The sequence below is a fragment of the Gymnoscopelus braueri genome, assembly GCF_963280865.1.
Source record: "Gymnoscopelus braueri genome assembly, chromosome: 13".
Taxonomy (NCBI): domain Eukaryota; kingdom Metazoa; phylum Chordata; class Actinopteri; order Myctophiformes; family Myctophidae; genus Gymnoscopelus; species Gymnoscopelus braueri.
Genome location: NC_137615.1, coordinates 18,408,157 through 18,428,348, shown reverse-complemented (window position 1 = coordinate 18,428,348; position 20,192 = coordinate 18,408,157). Strand labels below are relative to the sequence as shown.

General features: G+C 40.3%; 2 protein-coding genes across 4 annotated transcripts in view; one reads left to right on the top strand and one right to left on the bottom strand.

Moving 5' to 3' along the window:
* rhbdf1a (rhomboid 5 homolog 1a) overlaps window positions 1-3,830 on the bottom strand; it is a 52,960-nt gene extending 49,130 nt beyond the window's left edge. For both annotated transcript variants that reach the window (XM_080447512.1, XM_080447514.1), the window contains exon 1: window positions 3,501-3,830. The gene's annotated coding sequence lies outside the window, so the exon portion shown is untranslated. The remainder of the gene's footprint in view (window positions 1-3,500) is intronic.
* A 12,991-nt stretch (window positions 3,831-16,821) lies between these two features.
* Window positions 16,822-20,164, top strand: mpg (N-methylpurine DNA glycosylase). 2 transcript variants are annotated; one of them, XM_080446384.1, is made up of 5 exons: window positions 16,822-17,083; window positions 17,255-17,353; window positions 17,744-17,881; window positions 18,594-18,798; window positions 19,409-20,164. In XM_080446384.1, exons 2-5 carry the CDS (start codon window positions 17,264-17,266, stop codon window positions 19,825-19,827), a joined length of 852 nt encoding a protein of 283 aa, XP_080302510.1. In that variant the 5' UTR covers window positions 16,822-17,083; window positions 17,255-17,263; the 3' UTR covers window positions 19,828-20,164. The 2 variants fall into 2 exon arrangements, with proteins under 2 accessions (XP_080302510.1, XP_080302509.1); XM_080446383.1 differs by having other exon boundaries at window positions 17,229-17,353.
* Window positions 20,165-20,192: the final 28 nt, after the last annotated feature.

Genomic DNA, 20,192 nt, shown 5'->3' with positions numbered 1-20,192 from the left:
CAGACTAGCAAACAGACAGACAGACAGGCAGACAGACAGACAGACAGATACTGCTCCATGAGTCATGTCGGCATGACTTCAGTGTGCCCCCTCAGCAGTCCCCATGAAACACCCACATACCATCCAGTCAACACGAGCCAGCATAGCTGATCCACCTGCCTGCACCAGGGATAGATCCAGACCCCCCTCTGGTGTGTTTTTTTTTCTAAGACTGCCTCTCTCTCTCTCTCTCTGTATCACATATACATGTGCACACATGTACACATAAACATTCAGCCACACACATACATACGCAGTGGAAATATTCCTTCTCAAGTCCAGCTGGAAAGACGGTATATGATGCGTGTATGACTATCACCATCTCACATCATACGGCTGCTTTATTGGTGTGATTACATCACCCCCCTGTCATGATCCCTCTCCGTGAGATAATGTTTCAGGGGCATTGGGCACACAAGAGTGGGCCATGAGCTGCCATGCTCTGTTTGCCAAAATAACTCCGCAGACAGCATGTCTCTCATTTCAGTTTAGAGTGGCCAGGTATGGTACAACAATGAACAATGTCAACAATATGAAGTAGTTTAAAGGAGCACTTCGCCTACAGTATTCAACCTTATCTTCATATAAGTGGTCCTCACTAATGCTCATTTTAAGATGGCACAATTCTCGTCTACTCACTCTGTGTCTGTGTCTCGTGGCTCTCATGGCTCTGCGGACAGTTCAGAAACCTGCCTACCAGTGACATCCATCAATGTTTCCAAGCTTTTCCTGAAAAGTTAGCATGCTGAAAATAGAAGCCATTGTTCTTGTATCAATGAAAAGTGAAAAAAATAAGACGTTGTAGGCAGGTTTATGAACTGTCTGTCCACAGCCCTCCTCTGAGACACAGACCAAGTAGATAGAAATGGTGACATCTTATGATGAGCAATAGTGAGAGGATAAGTTGGATATGGGTGAATCACCTTTAGCCAAACAATACCACTTTGATCGAAACTGAAAGAACCACTTTTCTCAAAAAGTGGAGCATTTAACTGTATTATAAAAGAAACGGGTGTTGTGTGGTATGTCATGAGACATTTTGAGTCATTGGCATTGCTGTGAGATAGAAGCCACAATTCTGAGAGGGGGGAACCTTCTTTGAAGTTGTTCCAGGGTCAGAAGGTGAATAGGTTAACAGGAGAAGTCTGTACTCTTTCACGCTCTGTTCGTATTTTGTATCTTGTTTAATTTGCTCTCTCCATATCTCTCCAAATTCAATTCCATATTTTGAGAGTTTGAACGACGGGTTTAGCTGGAATCAAATAAAAGTAGAAAGGTGCAATTTATGGAAAATGCAAGTGTGATCGCCCCGTCCAGACCCAACGAATCCCCTGGGAAATATAGTGTTAGAGGCTCCGCAATGTGAGATTCAAATTTGGTGTTGATTGGATTACATTGTCACATGTCTCCTGAGATCAAAGTTTTGGGGTTCTACTCTACTCTACTACATAAAGGTGAACATAAAGGCAACGACACTAATAAAGGCATTACATTTAGTTTGACTAAGTCCCACAGATAAATATTGTGAAATTAGCTGGAGCTTGTAGATCGGCTATTTTCACAATGTTTGCCTTTCTTACGTAATATTTGACTATTTGGCCAATTTGGTATTAAAAAGGTCTCAGAGGTCATTAAATTGTCACTTTAGAAATGTGCAGATAACCTGTATACTCGTATACTGTAGTGTATGTTGATTTGTTTACTGTTGAGTGAGAAAACTATTTTACACATTATTTTGGGGGTCCCGAACCCCAGTTTGGGAACCACTGCACTAGAAGACAGAAATGTATGATTGTTGTTGTTGATGATGATGATGATGATGATGATGATGATGATGATGATGATGATATCATAATGATTGATGACCATGAGGAGGGGCAGAACAAGGAGGGTGAATAAAAGCAACAGCCTGACTTACATCAGTTATTACTATGTAATTAGCCTCTATAGGTTGCATTGTATTGTAGTGTGTGAATTGTTGCTTTTGTATGACTTTAGAGTCATTTTTTTTATCCTTTTTCCCCCCTCAGCCTATCAGTCTACAGCAAAATCATTAAAGCAATGAAGCTTTGTCTCGAGTCAAGGTTCAACAAACCTTATGATAAAGGTACTAATTAAAGTCCTCTCCTCTGACAGAGAGAGGTCCTCATTCAAGTTGGCTAAACGTCAGCTCTGGGTTTCGGGAAGACAGGAAAGGTTGGCTTGGCTTCAGTTCATACCACATTCTTTCTATGAAACCTCTCCACAACAGAATAGGTATACTTAAAAAAGAAGGAAAACAAAGAGGGGAAAAAGGTGATTTCCCATCCCTGATCCCAAGGCTTGTAGGCCAACTTTGACATTCAACTACAAGGTGTTTTTAATATTATTATAAGACGAACACAGCCAGACTAAATAAAACAGCCTACTACTCTACTAGCAGCTTCCTGTCACATATTGTAAAGAATGCCATTCAGTTCCCTGCGGATGTTTCTCCTTGATAAACTGACTGACTTTAATTCAACCATAAACCAGAGGTCTTCAACAGGGGGTCCGGGACCCCTAGGAGGTCCTCAGAGTTACTACAGGGGGTCGGCCAAATATTTGTGTGATTTTTACATTAACCACTTGACTTCAACCCTAGCCTATATTCTGAGGAGAACTTTAACCAAAAAGTAGCAGATCTACAAGCGATCTACAAGCGCTTGTATTTTCGGCAAAGAGGTTTGGTGTAGAGGGAATAAAAAGAGCAGACCAAGTACAGAGTGAAAGTTTACCTAGTAGTAGCCCATTGACGGTTCAAGTGGTTAATGTCTGAAGATACACATTATTAATATGAATCCAACATACACTGAACTGATGATGACAGTGCTGTCAAACAAGTCTATGAAGCTGCCTATGAAATATATGAAAGAATATATATTGTATACAATATATAATACATCTCTCTTTAAAAAGGGGTACTTGGCCTGAACAGCGTTGAAGACCCCTGCCATAAACCAAAGATATATTTCTCCCTGCCTGATTATTACGACAATGAAAGCACGCGAGGAGTGACTGACTAGTGCCGGACGGACCGAATACAAGAACACTCGCCCCAAGACACAGTCGCCCCGGGCCAAATCCGGCAACCTCGGAACGGTCGCCACTATTGGGTATTCCTAAAACCTAACGTCAGTAAAACTATGCCTGAACCTAGCCTTATTCCTAAACTTAACCTCAGTAAAACTATGTCTAACCCTAAACTTATTTCTATTAAACCTTAACGTCAGTCCTCAGTAAAACGGATACAAGAGTAGTACAAGCAAGAACCGCTGGTGGCGAGCGGTCCGCGAAATAAATGGGGGCGACTGTGTTTTGGGGCGAGCCTTTCGGTTACCGACGGACCGACTGGCCTCCTCCTCCTCCTCCTTATAGCTCCCAGTGCGTTTCATATTCCGATGAAGGCGATGCAAATCATTTAATAAAACAACACAACTCACCCTTAAAATAACCAGCTCAGACGTTGCCAGGCGAGGTAAATAAATCCTATTCCAACGCGGCGCTCCCCGATCACTGAGATGTGGCTCCTGTCACATCATCCTAGGACAGGAATAATTTGCTTCTATACCAACCGAACCGCAGATCAGATGTTTAAATCCAACAGATCAAAAAGAAAAAGCTATTGATTTACTGTGGAATAAGTGACCGGGACGGCGCAGACATTGTAAATAAATGCCGGTTCGGCTGTCTTCTTCCCCCCACCTATGGACAGAGCCTTCCCGGTCCACTCCATGCCATGGACCCGTAGCACCGGGGCAAGTTTTTCCTTCTGCCGGTTGTAGCCCTTAATTCAGTTCCACCACCAGGGTTGCCAGATATTGCGAGATAAATGAGCAACTAGGTCTGGAAATAAGCCCTCTGGGCTTTCTTGTGTTTTCATCCTCGGTGATGCATTGAGTTTGACTCTATGTCGGAAAGTGCTCTGTGCTCTTTTTTATGTCACCAAATCAATCAACCAACCAATCAACCAATCAACCAATCAATCAATCAATCAATCAATCAATCAATCAATCAATCAATCAATCAATCAATCAATCAGTCTATGAGAACAAGCCCAAAAGAAGCATAGCGTCAGATATGTGAAAATAGCCAATAAGATCAAGATGTGTCACGAAACGATGCAATGCGTTGTGAGCTCAGGGTCACACAATACTTTTATATGGGGGGGGGGGGGGGGGGGGTCCTTGGCCCTGAAAATGTTTAAGAACCATTGTTTTAAACAACAAGTAGGATTTTTTTCTTACTTTTTTCCTATATTTTATATCTGGAATCCAGAGTTGAAATACCAACAGCCCATAGGCTTGACAGCCCATAGGCCTACATCCAAACAGAAAAGTCCTATCTGATTGTATAGACCCCTTAACAAACGACGTCACACTGATAAGAACCAGTATGCGCGCAACCAGTATGCGCGCAATGAAACCCATTCTGTCAGGTCTCGCTAGGACGCGCCTCCACTAGCCAACACAGTAGCCTACACGTGAGGGACTGGACTGGTTGGGTTGTGCTGAAACCAGCGCACCCCAAAACAACAGGTTGGGAATTGATTGCGTGAAACAATCACCTGTCATGTGCATCCAGTCTCAATGTTAGTAAACAAATAATTGGTCTATTAAACGACGTTAAACTCACCAACATTGCAACTGTACGGAAACCTTGAATTATCCTTTCTATCTGCAAAGTTTTTGTTTCATAAAAATCCACAGTAGACAAGTTATGAGCATGAGCTACTTTCTGTCAATTAATTCCGTGCAGGTTGATTATTCCTCTGAGTGTTGGGGTTTGGAAGCGCTCGTTGGAAATCACTCAAAGGTCCTGCTTACCACCTGTTTCGAAATTGCACATAATGTAGGGAGGCAGCAGGACGTTGCGTTTTTGAAAACGAGCGCTTCCAAACTCCAACATAAACTCCAACACTTCATTTTTATGAAACAACTTTGCAGATAGAAAGAGGATAATTCAAGCTTTCCGTACAGCTGCAATGTTGGTGAGTTTAAACGTCGTTTATTACACGTACATTCAGATAGGACTTTTCTGTTTGGATGTATGGGCTGTCAAGGGTTGGTATTGCAACTCTAGATTCCAGATATTAAAAATAGGATCTAAGAGTTGCTTGTGGCTAGACTAGCTACCCGCGACCGCCGACCACCGATATTTACAAGCAACTTTACAGAAAAAGAAAAGAAAGTCGCTTATAATAAGAGGACATGGCAACACTGAGTTCCACTGGAGCCCCGAGCCCCGCCCTGCACTGGAGAGGTTCGGGCGAGAGGAGAGTCAATCAAACTCAAACAGCCAATCGGTGCACGTGAGGGTGTTGCTGCTTCGGTCAATCAGTGTGACTAAGCAATAATAGGCTATTTTACGGTGGCTCATTGCCGTACTAACTATGGCAGTGGTTCAAAATCTTGTCGGGGCCCCAACCCCCCAGATGACGTGACAATTTAAGGACTTATAAGACCTTTTTAATACCTCAAGAAAAAAAAGATCATTACAGCATCAAAAGTAATCAACAATTTATAGAGGGAAATTATAATGTATTAAAGGCATAATAAGGCTTATTAGCCAAGGATCCTTTTGAGGCCTTACATAAGGCTTTCATGAAATTTCATACAGCACTGGCACATAAATGAGCATTCTACAGTACACATTACAACTTAGATTAATGTAAGGCAATTTTTGGGCGGTGAAACCGCCCCTATATGTGAGGTTTGGACATCGACATTCGCTGCACTGTGATTGGCCACCATTGTACCCCCCCCACCCATTGTACCCCCCCAACCCTGCGCTGTGATTGGCCACCATTGTACCCCCCTAACCCTGCACCGTGATTGGCCAATCACAGTCTATTCAGGACTGTGATTGGCTAGTGAAACATGACACATGTGCATAGCCCTATAAATAGGACTATGCACTTTAAAAAAAAACATTTATGTTTTTTTTTAAGTTAGGGGTGTACAATGGTTGGTCCACAATATAACTTTTCTTCCATCACTTCTTCCATCACTGTGATGACCACTGTGACCACACCGCCCACTTCACACTGGGTGTGATTTTTTTATATCAAAATGTATGTACCAATTACTTGCAATACCATGATTGATTAACAATAAACTAGATATATGTGACTCTTAAACTTGAGTCGGTGGTCTTAAGCACAGCACCTGAGAGAGCTAAATAGATGTTTTCAAAATATAATTTATGGCTGACAAACGTATAGTTTGTAACAATTTATCAATTCAACAATTCAACACTGAGTGGATCACCATTGTTGTACTGGTACCTTAGAGATGCTGACATGAAGCCAAGGAGATCATGTTTATAATCTGTGGCAATCCATAATTTATACCTCATTGTAGCCAAGATTCCTCCCATACTTCGACTTAGGGATTTTCCAGTCATTACTCATACATACAGTAGATTCTTCTGTATTCATTTCTCCCTGAAAGTGTACAAATGTAATAAGGGTGGGTCCATTTGTACTCTCAGAGTTACAAATGGATAAATTAACACTGAGTATTTGGTGTACAGACCATGTAACCTGTTCTCAGTGGGAACCCATTTTTGTATTGCCTGCATTTGTACACCACCACACCAGACAGTTTTAAGACATTAGATAATTGATATTAATTTGATCAGACACACCACCCTCCTTTATAAGCCCATTCAACTTCAAACTCCATGTTAGACTCTTTGAAAACACACGTCCCAGCTTCTGGTGACTGATTGTCCTTCTAATGAATGGAGAGACCATTTTTGATTAGTTATTAAATGCATGGACTTCATGGATTTCATGCATGGATTTACAGGACTCCTTGATGCAACATTACATTAAAGAAAAATATTTACATGAAATAACTCTTTAAAAAATGATGGTCCTCTCATTCATTAGAAGGACAATATCAGTCACCATGAAGCAGGGATGTGTGTTTTCAGTTACAGTAGTCTAACAGGGAGTTTGATGTCAATTGGGCTTATATGGGGCTTGTCTGATCAGAATGAATGTCAAATATGTAAATATTGGATCAAACAACCACATTTTTTCATAGTTGATTTTATTATATATTCAGGTTAAATTTAATTTGTGACATTTCCCCCCGTTCTGTAGATAAAATGCATTGTCCACATTGTCCTAATTCAATCGGTCAAGCGGTTTGTGAGATTAGCCTCGGACACACACGCACGCACTCACAAACACAGGAGCGCGCGCGCAAGAGTCTAGAAAGCTCACCTCAGAGGAGCCATGCCATAAAAACGGTCCATTTCAGTTCAAGGGACGTAACTTGGAGTTTCAGCAATCAACAGACAGACAGACAGACAGACAGACAGACAGACAGACAGACAGACAGACAGACAGACAGACAGACAGACAGACAGACAGACATCATGCACTGCTTCACATGCATGCCACCAAAACAAAAAAAAGACCATTCCATCATGGTTGCAGTGAACGTTCACATGACCTGGGAGGATTCAAGAGAAGAGGAATAGATGTGGAGAAGAACAAGGTGATGACAGGGGCCACAGGCCAGGTCAGGGGGTTCTCTTTAGATGTGGTTGCTGGGCACCAGAGGCCCGGGTTCCTGGACCTGGTTCCAGTGGTGATAAAAGTAACTACTGTACTTAAGTAAAATTTTTAGGTACTTTTACTTTACTTAAGTATGTCCATTCTTCAAAGCTTTATACTTCTACTCCACTCCAGGTACAGTATATTGTACTTTTTACCCCACTTCAATTATTTGAGAACTTTAGTTACAAGTTAATTTGTGGATTTAGATTATTATTACAAAACACACAGTAACCACTAACGAGTTAAACCCTATACTTTGTGTTTTTTTGAAAATAGCTGATCTACAAGCTCGCAATGCATTGTGATCTACAGTATATATTTTTGGGGTACTTTTACTTTTGCACTGGAAGTATATCTTGATGCCAATATTTTTGTACTTTTACTCAAGTAAAATGTTTAAAGGATCTACACCATGAATTTAAAAAAAGTATAATAATAATATCATATTGTTTATGTCCCTCAAACGTTTTTCATAAGGTTTGAGCCTAAATCAAGCCTCAGTTATACTCATTCCAACTAACTTCTTTCTGGCTTATAAAGCACTTTCACCTGCAATACCACATTGTCCTGTTTGGCACGGGTGCTATTGAGCCAGTTTGTATGCATGTTATCTCCTGGTTCTGTGTGGAAAAAGTTAAAAAAAAAATAAGAAAAAGAAAAAAGGAAAACTGAACTGAAAAACGGGAGGGATTGTACCCTGACGTGACGTCACGTATGGTGCAAATCAGTTTGGCCTGTTTTGAGACCGAAAACCCCAGATTTGCTGTGAAAGCCTGAGTGTTCAAACTGGGTGTAGTCCCTTTAATACAGGCCTTTTGCGTTGCTTTGGGTATTTCTACATTGTGGTATTGCTGGTACTTCTTCCACCACTGGATGAGGAGAAGAACAAGGTGATGACAGGGGCCACAGGCCAGGAGGTCCTCTTTAGATGTGGTTGCTGGGCACCAGAGAGGCCCGGGTTCCTGGACCTGGTTCTGAGACTAGAAAAAGACTCCCTCAGGTCTGCTTGGATCTAATCCTCTGTACACGATACATCATCCTCTCCTCACAAGTGTACACTGCTAAGTTCTGTGTATTACTTTAACTCTGAGAGGGTGCAAAAATGTACCTGTACAGTGTATTAATGCTCAGAATGTAACGGTGCGTCTGGCAGCTAGTATCTTTTTCATTTAATTTATTTGTTTATTTGGGAGGGAGGGTGTACATTAATGAACAGAGCATACATTCATGACATAATATAACAATAAAACAAGATAACACAGAAAGTAGGACAAGTACAAGGTGAAAACAGAATATAAAACAAGTGCAATAAAAGCACAATGTATATAACAGTCAGTATATCTGTCAGCTGTCCCTTAAGGGTGATTTATACTTAGTTGGACGCCGGTCTTGCTCACTGAAAATAGTACAACAGTACAATAAGTATAGAACCCTGGGGGACATTGGTCAACTGCTGTAAGTATATAGGGCTTAAGTGGTTAAAAAAGAACTCCATGCAACACTGCACTGCAAAAGAACACAGCACTTTAATTACAGCGTTGCAAAATGTTTTTGTTTTGTGCGCTGTGTTTTCTACATTTTCTTATAGTGATTTTCTATGCTGTACCTTCCAAAAGGCAAGATGGGTGTGCAGAATCTTTGTGAACTTTTGATGCCTATATTTTAGGATTAGAGTCATGAAAAAAGCAGGATAAACCCTGTATAATTAGTAAGACTGGGGTTGGCTCTGTACTCTTTTTTTTTCCCTCTACACCAAATCTAGTAGAAAATAGCTGATCTACAAGCTCACAACGCCTGGCAATGCGACGCGTTGTGAGCTTTTGGATTGGCATTTTTCTGCAAATGTTTCCCCCAGAAAAGGGATGCGACAGTTCAAGTGGTTAATGGTGGCTTTCTGGTATTGCCCTGCAGTCCAATGAACCTTAGCGTCTTGGGAGGTAATGTTTTCCAGGGCCTGAAAAGGGACTGTAAAATGGTTAATATAATACCCCTTAAACAATCTCCAGCTGCTGTCAAAATGTATTGATGGCTGAAAACAGGTACTGTAGGTCATCATTCTCTGTACAGTGTGACTCAAAGCTATCTGAGCCTGCCCAGTGACTAGAAGACAGATGGGTGGTGTCAGAAGCATGCCTTTGAAATATTATAACACCTCTTCAGTAGCAGGAACACCTAAGTACCGGCCTCCCCTTCCATGACTAAGAACCGTTGGAAGGAAAATGTTTTGTTGTTCTTTGTGGTTGCTCTACATAAACAACGTCTTTTACTGACTTTTTAAATGAGACTATTAAATATAAGTATGAACAATATGTAGTTTAATGATAGTATAATACCTAACTGTTCTACAAAGGCACTATGAATAGCAGACAGATCTAGCAAATGCTCCTATTGTGGCCTTACATCTTAAAGGTGTCATTCATACAAGCAAAGCCTATGTAGCTTCCTCTTGGGACACACACTGGAAAATCTTGAGTGTTCATTTTACTCTGAAAAAAGTACAAAGTGACCCATAATGGTCCCTCTCAGCATGAAAAAAAATCACTAACCTATTTCTAATTCAAATGCATGGTCCTAAATCAGGCAAAGGATGATATCTTTACTAGTGGAATGAGCTGTTCAGACTTCTTCATCCGTTGCATATGCACAGCCATGAAAACACAGGTAAATACCAGCCAGGGACCAACAGGGAGTCCCTGATTGATATACCATGAGGTAGCAGTAATTAATGGTGAACTCTCCCATGGGGTTGAGGAAAGAGGTGGGGTGGAACCAGGGCAAAGACAGCAATTAGGACGCAACACCAGACCTGTAAGAGCACTCAAGGTCCCCTGAAGCGCCATCAATCAGGCACAGATAAAAGGGTTGACTGGCAAGGGTGATGTTTAACCAAAAGAACACTGTCAGTCGGCCCATAAACCGCTTCCTCTTTTGTCAACCAACCAGAGAGGTGGAGGGGAGGTGATCATTTTTCAGCTAAGAGCAGTGTGGTTATTGCTCACGCACGTGTGACATGTAGGTTATAGTGAATTTATATGACGCCGTACGAAGTATAAATCAGGCTTTAGTTTCCCCATTGAAGACATTCCCCCAAGGAGCAAAAAAAAATTGTTTCCCGTTCAATCTTATTTCTTAGCTGTGTTTATTCTTTCTGTTAGTTTTGCTTTAATAGAAATATCTTTCTGTCCTATAGCATCTCTAGCGTTGCTTGTTTTAATTTGCACTGCTGTCTGTTGTGTCCCAGGGCTCCCTTGGAGACTTGGAGAGTTTTAATGTTAATGGGGTGTTACTCCTCCCTGGTTAAATAAAGGTCAAATAAAAATAAAAGCTGCTCATCTTCTACCATCATCTGAATGAGATTTATTTTACCCAAGGTCAAATTGTTGATATGTCCTGTGGAATATTAACCACTTAACTACAAAAAAAGCAATCTATAAGCTCACAAGCTGAGCTTGTAGATCTGCTATTATCATAAACGTTTGGGATTTGGGGGATATTTACAAATATATACGTATATTTATAATGACCGGCTCATAATTGGGATGCCAAGGTAAAAGTGGTTAAAACATGACACATAATTGAGTGACTTTAAGACATATGTATTTATGATATAGTACAATGATATCCTGTAGGCTTTCTTTAGATCAGCATGTATGAGCAACTGTAAAACTACTATTGCCACATACCGCCAGGGCAGAGAAAAAATGAAAGCAAGGGACAGGGATTTGGCTGTGGTCACACTGTACTGAGCAGGCATCCACTCCCTTGTTGTAATAAGACCAGCATAAGGCTGCAGGCACAATTGACTGAATAGGAGAGACACAGGTGTGAGCTGAAGCGTGGAACAGTCGTATCAGCCTCTTGATCATGAACCAGCATGGCCCAGGGGGTTCATTGTTTCAATAACAACAGATAAATCGAATGGGAGGAACAAATCACTGTACCTTTTTGATCGTACATGAACTTAGAACATCTGTGACTGACTTCCTCATTTAAGATTTCACAATTTGGATCTCTACCGGCCGTGCATTTAATTTTGCTTCCTCGGTTGTTTCACTACTGCATTCTGTGTTGACTGAGACTGAGAGTAAATTGAGTTATTCTTGTCAACATTCATGATGTTGTGCAATGAATGCAGAATAGAACTGAACTATTGTCAAATACCAACCGCAGGAGGAATTCTTAAATCCACAAAGGAAAGTTAATGTGAATATACCCCCCCCCCCCCCCCACACACACACACACACACACACACTGTACACTGTATCCACCTTATGTTCAGCCAGAAAATATAAGCTTCTTCTTCTTAGAGTACTGTAGGTACAGTAACTCAACAATGAACATTTGGAGTGAAGCAGGGAGATGTTTTATCTCCCTCTTTATTCGCTATTTTTGTTAATGATCTAGTCCAGGAGATCAAAAACTCAGGTTTAGGGGTAATCTTGGATGATATTGTTGTAAACTGTTTACTTTATGCGGATGATATAGTCCTTCTGGCAGAGTCTGGAGATAATCTACAGAAGATGCTGAATATTGTTCAAGTCTGGTGCTCAAAATGGAGGCTTATGATCAACCAGAGTAAAACTCAGATCATGCACTTTAGAAAAAAAGGTACAGTAAGATCTTCTCAGATTTTCTCATTTGGTACCCTGGCGCTGGACTATGCTGATGCATATAAGTACTTGGGCTTTACGCTAGATGAATTTATGTCTTATGATTTTGGAATTGGAATTTTGGCAGACTCTGCAGGTAGAGCTGTTGGGTCAATTATTAGTAAAATGAAATTCTGTAAAGATATTGGTTATTCCACATACTCACAGCTCTATGATGCATGTGTTTGTCCTATTCTTGTTTATGCAGCTGGTGTTTGGGGTTTTAAGGATGTCAAAAAAGTCAATTCTATCCAAAATAGAGCCATAAGGTGTTTCCTTGGGGTACATGCATTTGCCCCTTCTCTTGCAATCCAGGGAGATATGGGTTGGGAACCGATGGAGATTAGGCAAAAGGGAGAAGTGATACGGTTGTGGAACCGTCTCATTAATCTGCCAGAGGGTAGGCTAACAAAAAAGGTCTTCAACTGGGCTAAGGCTCACAATGACCCCTGGATAAAGGAAGTGTTTTCTATTCTCAGAGAGGCAGATTTGGCTTATATGTTTCATAATATGCTTCGTTGTAACATTAACCTGTTGAAAGAAAAGATATTTTGTAATTACAAAGAGAAATGGTCAAACGACATATGGTCTAAGCCAAAACTTAGATCATATGTCCAGATTAAGCAGTGTTTTGGTACTGAGTCCTATGTCAAATCCTTTTTAACCAGAAACCAGCGGTCATTGTGTGCTCAGCTGAGAGCTGGTATCCTGCCTCTTGCTATTGAGGTAGGTCGGTTCTCAGCTGTGCCAGAAGAGAATAGGATATGCAATGTATGTGACCTGAAAGATGTCGAAAATGAATTCCATTTTATGTTTTATTGTACTCTGTATGACGATTTGAGGGTTGCTTTATTTGATGTAATGCAAAAACAAAAACCTGATCTATTCTGGCAAGATGATGGCCAGAAGTTGGAGTGGTTGTTTAATTATGAGGTATTTAAGACGGCACATTTTGTTTCTAGTGCCTGGAGTAGAAGACAATCTCATCTCTTCAAATAGGTTCTTGTCCGGTCCTCTGTTAAGATGTGAGGTAACAGGCCCAATGTTGTATTTTAAGTTGTATTTATGTAATCTGCCATGGGCAGGAAGCTTGAGTGTTTTAGTTTGTTATTTGTTTGTTTATTGTTTTTGAATTATTATGTCGGTTCATCGTTTGTCAAATGAAATACTAGTGTCCTGTAAGTCCATATGGGCTGGGCTTCCTTTGGAAGCATGACACTTTAATAAAGAAAAAATCAAATCAAATCAAATCATGAACTGCATCGCACTGACTAGTGAATAATCTGCCTCCTCCTGATTACCCAGCCACCTGCAGTGCACAGGACACCTCTGCAGCAAACAAGAAAAGAGCAACATGAAACATTAATGATGGTCCAATTAATAATTAATGCCATCAAACACTGACGATGCAGATGAACACCTGGCTATGCCACTCATAGGACTTGAACAAAGAGTCCTTTTTCGCAGCAGCAACTGAACCTCTACATTTTCACTTTGCTGTGCTTAATTTTGCATTCATGTAACACAAAAATATAATTATTAAACAACAGAGAACATGTATAAGTTTAAATTACACTGAATGATTTAACATTTGAATAAATAATTTATCACGCAAAAGAACAAATGTAAAACGGACAATAAATAGTTAGTTAAATAGATAATGTTTATTTATTTCCATGGGGCTACAGTATGTTGGGGCTATATGTTGTAGAGCAGAGTTTATCATCTCTAGCAGATCAGCCGCTCTCTTTCATCGTTGGATTCTATGGCTCACAGTGTTGTGGGGATGCGGTTCAAGGGTTCAGTTCAAGATGCAATCTGTTTTTCCATCTGCACACCGCAGATTAATCTTAGACATCCCTGCTAATAAGAGGTACTGTTATTCCGGCTCTTGGCAGAGTTGAAAGGAATCCAGCATGCAACAGTACAGCCGAGCTGTGGCTGCTCAGATTAGCAGTGGCAGGGTGACTATACTGAAAGTATTCTGCAAGGCCCAGATTTCACCATCACTGGATGGATGGATGTACTTTTATTTAGTAAGACATGAGAATAACAGTACATGGAAGTACAAATTCACAATACAAGGTCTACTAAACTGGAAGACTCATTAAGCACTGAGCTTGTTTAAGATGAGAACCCCATGCACACAAATCATGATGACATATACAGTAAGAGACAGACAGATATACACACTACTATACAGAATGTCATACTACGTCAGACTAATGTCAGACTACTGCCGGTAGTCTGCGGAAGCACAGTCAACGCAAATACAATATCAGAGGCTGTAACGTCAACAAACAACCCCAGTATATTACAGATATAATTTAACTACCGTACCTGGTTTGATTCAGCTCAACTGTTTTACATATTTTAACCTGCTATTCTGGCTTTGACTTGAATGTGACAGAGGGTTCACCTACAGATCAACATAACCAAACTGTCAGTGGTTCACGGGGTACAATTTCTTTTTTTTTCTTCTTATTTTTTTTAAGGAGCCTGCTTGGGAATGTAAAAGGCTTTCTTGAAGATGCTACAGAGAAGCTTGCAGATAACCCAGGGACATTGCTGCAGCGCATTTCTATTTTTATATAGGAACAAATCTTCTGATGACATAAGCATAAACCATGGCCAGTCGACAAGAGGTCCTTTGGGAACCAAGGTCTGTCAACAGAGCCACATAAGTTACAGTCAGCTTGAAATTGCATTTCATATTTGGAACAGGATCCAATACTGAGTTATGCCATTTGCAGTTTAACCCATTAAAACCGGGAAAGTATCTGTAATTTTAGATTATAGTGTTGGCTATTAAAAAATATCAGATCTACATATAGTGATTCACATAGTGTCACTTTGTGCCGCGCTGCAAGCTTGTATATCTGCTATTTTAGAAAAGAAATTACCAATCTTGAAAGTGTTGAAAAATGTTGAATAATTTTGATTTGTTTTAACGTAAATCTTCTCTTCTAGGCCTATAGGGGTCTCTGGCACAAAACATTTTCAGATGGGGTCCGCGGCCAAATACCTATAATTTTGGGGATCCTTGGCACGAAAAAGTTTGAGAACTACCGATTTAGAAGGCATTTGTAGAATCGGCCTCAGGTCTTAATGGGTTTAAGGTGAAAAGGTGAAAACTGAGATATGAATGGAGATCTTTTTTTAATCAGTCAGCATGTTAGCTTTCTCATGTTGTGTGTGTAGTCATGTCACACACTGGTACACTTCCAGCTTTCTCATGTTGTGTATGGTCATGTTACACACTGGTACACTTCCAGAATGGCACATGGACCAAATCTGCCTGGGGCCAAACTGGCGCCATCCACTTCCTGGGCACGGGCAAGCACGAGAACACAAAGCACTATTTATAACCTCATAGAGTGGGCTGTTTTTCTAATGAGACTGAGAAGATAAGACATCATGACCAGGAACCAGGAAAAGGCAAATGCATGGGGGTTGTAGTCTTGCTCAACTCTGTCCTCATACAGCAAGCATCAAACACCCCCTTTGGGCAGATGATGGGAACAGATCATCTTCATGAAGCATGCATCCCATTGGACACTGGAATCCCTGTAACATATACACGTATCATGCAGTCCCTTTAACCACTTTAACCATGGTGTAAATTTTTTGGGCATATCATTATAGGCGAAAGATTAACTAATTAAAGGAGTAGTTCCCCCCAAAAAATCTTATTTTCTATCAATTGCACACTCCATGAAGCCTTGAATTCATGGATTCTTTTTAGTTTTTGTCTCATTCCTAATCAATAATTTGATTACCGGCGGAAAGATGCTAATGAATCCGGTAGGAGACACAAAGTAGACTCTTTGTGTCTCCTACCGGAAATACACCCGGTCATCAAATTATTGGCTTAGGAATGCGACAAAAAAAGAAAAAAGATGAATCCAAGGGTTCATGGGGTGTGTTATTAATTGAAAATAAGTCATTTTGTTGGGTGAACTACTCCTTTAAGACCTGAGTCTCATTCTAAAAATGTCTTCTAAATCCTACTACAAAGGTATAACTTCAAGTTTAAGCCTGGATTTTCAGGGTTATGAGTGGTTCACTTCAGTTCTTACGGATAACATTGTCATGGTTAACTTATTTTGCACTTATAAGTTATAAGTGATGGTAATAACTTATAAATTATAACTGCTCTATATATCCTGGCTAAAATGTATGTTAACCATTAACCAGTACTTTATTTTCTGCATAAATCGAAACCCCTATGGCAAAAGCAAAAAAAAACGTAGATGTGTTTATACAGGTCAGGGGATCAGAAAAATAAGACTTTTTAGAAACGCTCAGATTATACTAAAATCCCCTGACCTTTACACAACAAATTGTAATTCTCGGAATTTGGTACAGATAAGATAAGAGATTAGTCAGCAGCATCTGAGCATGCATGCATCATCCATCCTACCTAATCATCTCCATCAAACCTCAAACTGGAGAGACTGGATCATTGAAAAATGTCACGCGGTCCCTTTAAGACGTTCAAAACAAAGTTTGACTTCCTGTGTTGACGTCTAGTAGCTTTACTGTAGTGTGTTTACTACCATCGATTGAGCACATGTCTTTTATTATTATCGGTTACTAGCAGACACAGACACCGTTGCCGTTATAGGCTATCTGCAGTTGCTAGGATTTGTAACTTAAATCTTATACAATGATTCTGAATTGCACATTAAGCTAGGCAACATAGTGTCCAGTATACTACAGAAGGCTATAATAATCTATTATAGCTAACACACAATGGTTAGTGATATTCTTCAGATGGACTTAACTAAAGAAAAAACTATCTGTAAGTTATAATAAATAGGCACATTTCTGCAGGCCCATAATGTTTCCATTTTATTTTTGTTTTATTTGACAAAATAAGTATTGCAAATGAACGCCATATGACCATTATGCTAATGACCTATATACAATGTTAAACTTTGGTTCAGTATCTTTCTGTCGTGTGAACTGTAAGTGTTAAGAGATGGTAGGACGTAAGAGGAAGATCGACTCGGGGCCAGCAGTCAACCACAAAACCACAACATGCATGATGAACAGTCCTGAAACCAGTGGTGTGAGTAACTAAGTACATTTACTCAAGTACTGTACTTAAGTACAAGTTTGAGGTGTTTTTAGTTTGCTAGAGTATTTCCAGTTTTCAGTACTTTTACTCCTCTACATCTCAGAGGCAAATATTGTACTTTTACTTGAACTTTAGTTAGTTACTTTGTAGATTTATATTATTATACAAAACATACATTAACCACTTCAGCCATATATACATTTTCAAACGATTGTTATGCATTTGAAAACTTGTGAAATGGGACATTCTGCATAATGAGTATTTTCTAGTACATTTTGATACCAATACTTTTGTACTTTTACATATGTCTACATTGCGGTATTGATACTTTTACTGAAGTAAACAATGTGAATACCTTTTCCATCACTGCCTGTAACCCAGGGACCAGCTGCTGAGATGAACAGTCCTGATGAGATGGCTCATAGCCCTTATTTCATAAAGGATCAACCAGTGCACAGACTCAGAGAAGAATTCTTCAACCAGCCTTGCACCAGTCTGGCTAAAGCATTTCTTGGCAAGGTATCAAAATCATTTCAAATTCCATTCCACTTGTGTCTCTGAATGATGTGTCAGAAACGGAGACACGGCCTCGTCTGAAAGGTTTCCCACTTTTTTTCATGCCATCGGTGTTGTTCTGCAAGAACATGTTTTCTTAAGATTAATTTAGTGACCTTCCTCATGTTCATGGTAACTTTCCAGGGGGGGCTTAATGAACAGCAAACCGCATCCAAAAAGTAGTCTAATCTTTCATGCACCCCCAAGAGCACAAAAAAAAATCATCCAGTCCAGCTGGCTCCATGTAATTGTTCCAATGACATTACGGACCATACCTGTAGGGCTGTCACGAGTAATTGTCACTCAAATAATTGCGATTTCACGATTTAATTGTGTTTTTTGTCGAACATATTTCTGTTTGGCTTGTAGGCTTTGAAGTTGCACATAGCAGATATCACACACAACTTAAATATACAAAAAAAATACTGAGCTTAAAAAACATTAATAGTGTCAATAGCCGATCTCACAACGTGCCGCATAGCGACGCGTTGTGAGCTTGAAGATCTGCTATTTGCATAATTTTTTGAAAATGTTTGAAAATATATTACCATTTTTCAACATGGAAACAATTGACGAAATAATTGTGATTATCTCAAATAATTGCGATTAGACGATTACGTAATAATTGTGACTGGCCTAAAGACCTGACATGTAACCATTTAAACCCATTTTAAAGGTGTTGGTCCGCCGCTGTGCAGATGGTACAGAGCTACGCGGAAGAATAGTGGAAACGGAGGCCTACCTCGGAGGAGAGGACAGAGCTTCTCACTCAGCTGGGGGCAAACGCACAGAGAGAAACACTGCAATGTTCATGAAGCCAGGCACAATCTATGTGTACCCAATCTACGGCATCCACCTCTGCATGAACGTGTCCAGTGAAGGTAAAACACTTGACATTCAACAGTCAGTGTGTGGTGTGCAATGCTGAGCAGCCATTTCCACTGAAAATAGGTAGATACTATAGCAGTTCTTCCCATGTTTAGGCATACTCTGACAAAGTTTGTTAAAACAAACTCCACACCCTGTTTCATGTAGATGAGATCATAAGAAAAAGGATTGTTTGCAGTGTCACATTAAAGGCATCGCAGGTTTTAATATGCTTTCCTCTCTAAGCGTTTGTCATTAATAACTACATTGTAGTTGGCTTTTTTTTGTATCCTCGTGTAGAAAGGGCAAAAGGAAGTAGACCGACTGGAGCCTTGGTGACTAATGCATATTGTTGCTGTCGGGAAGTAACCTCTTATCTCCATATTGTAACTTTTTTTTTGTGGGGGGGGGGGGATTAATGCCCTGCTTCGTACTATACTATACTATAGTGTCACACAAAAGTAGCAAAAATAGTTTTACAAGCTCAAAACAACACTTTTTTTTGCATATCCATTATTGCTATTTTTAACTTGAATCCTGAAAAGTAACACTTGTGGGACATACAGTACAAGGTTTCCACCGACAGTGACAACGATATCGTGTGTTGTTGTCTAACTTGTCTAGGGGAAGGTGCTGCTGTGCTTCTGCGCTCTCTGGAGCCCCTGCAGGGTCTGCATCTCATGAGGCAGCTGCGGGCGGCCAAGCGCAGAGAGGGAGCAAGGCAGCTGAAGGACAAGGAACTTTGCAATGGACCCTCCAAACTGTGCCAGGCTCTGGACATACCCCGTAGCTTTGACCGTCGAGACCTAGCCTCAGACCCGGAGGTGTGGCTGGAGGAAGATCCCCAAACCAACCCACCAGATTTCCGAGGGCTGGTGTCGGCGCACCGCATTGGAATCGAGTCCCATGGGGAATGGGCCACCAAACCCTTGCGTTTCTACCTCCGTGGGCACCCTTGTGTTAGTGTAGTGAATAAAGACGCTGAGAGACACATGGACTCAAAACTGCAGTCTGACACGGGACAGCAAAATGAACCTTCTTGAAATCTTGCTGCCTCCTATTCGCTTTCATAAATCATGTTTATACTGTCAAAAAAAAAAAAAAACGGGCATTGTAAAATAATGTGTAAATCAAATGTTCCAATTAAATGATTTCTGAAACGTCTGAAGTAAAAAAAAAGAAATGGAGGAATCTTTTAAGAATTGTTTGAAGGCAATAATTTCTTTTGCATACATTTAGCTCAACTTTTTGCAGTTAAGATGTTATACCCCTTGTCCTCACACTGTACACATGAAAACATAGATGGGATTTTGGAAATTCTGAGAAATTGCTTATTATATTAAATAGACACCATGTCACATAAGGTTTTACCAACATGCTGAGATGTTTTTTAATAAACATTCTTGCT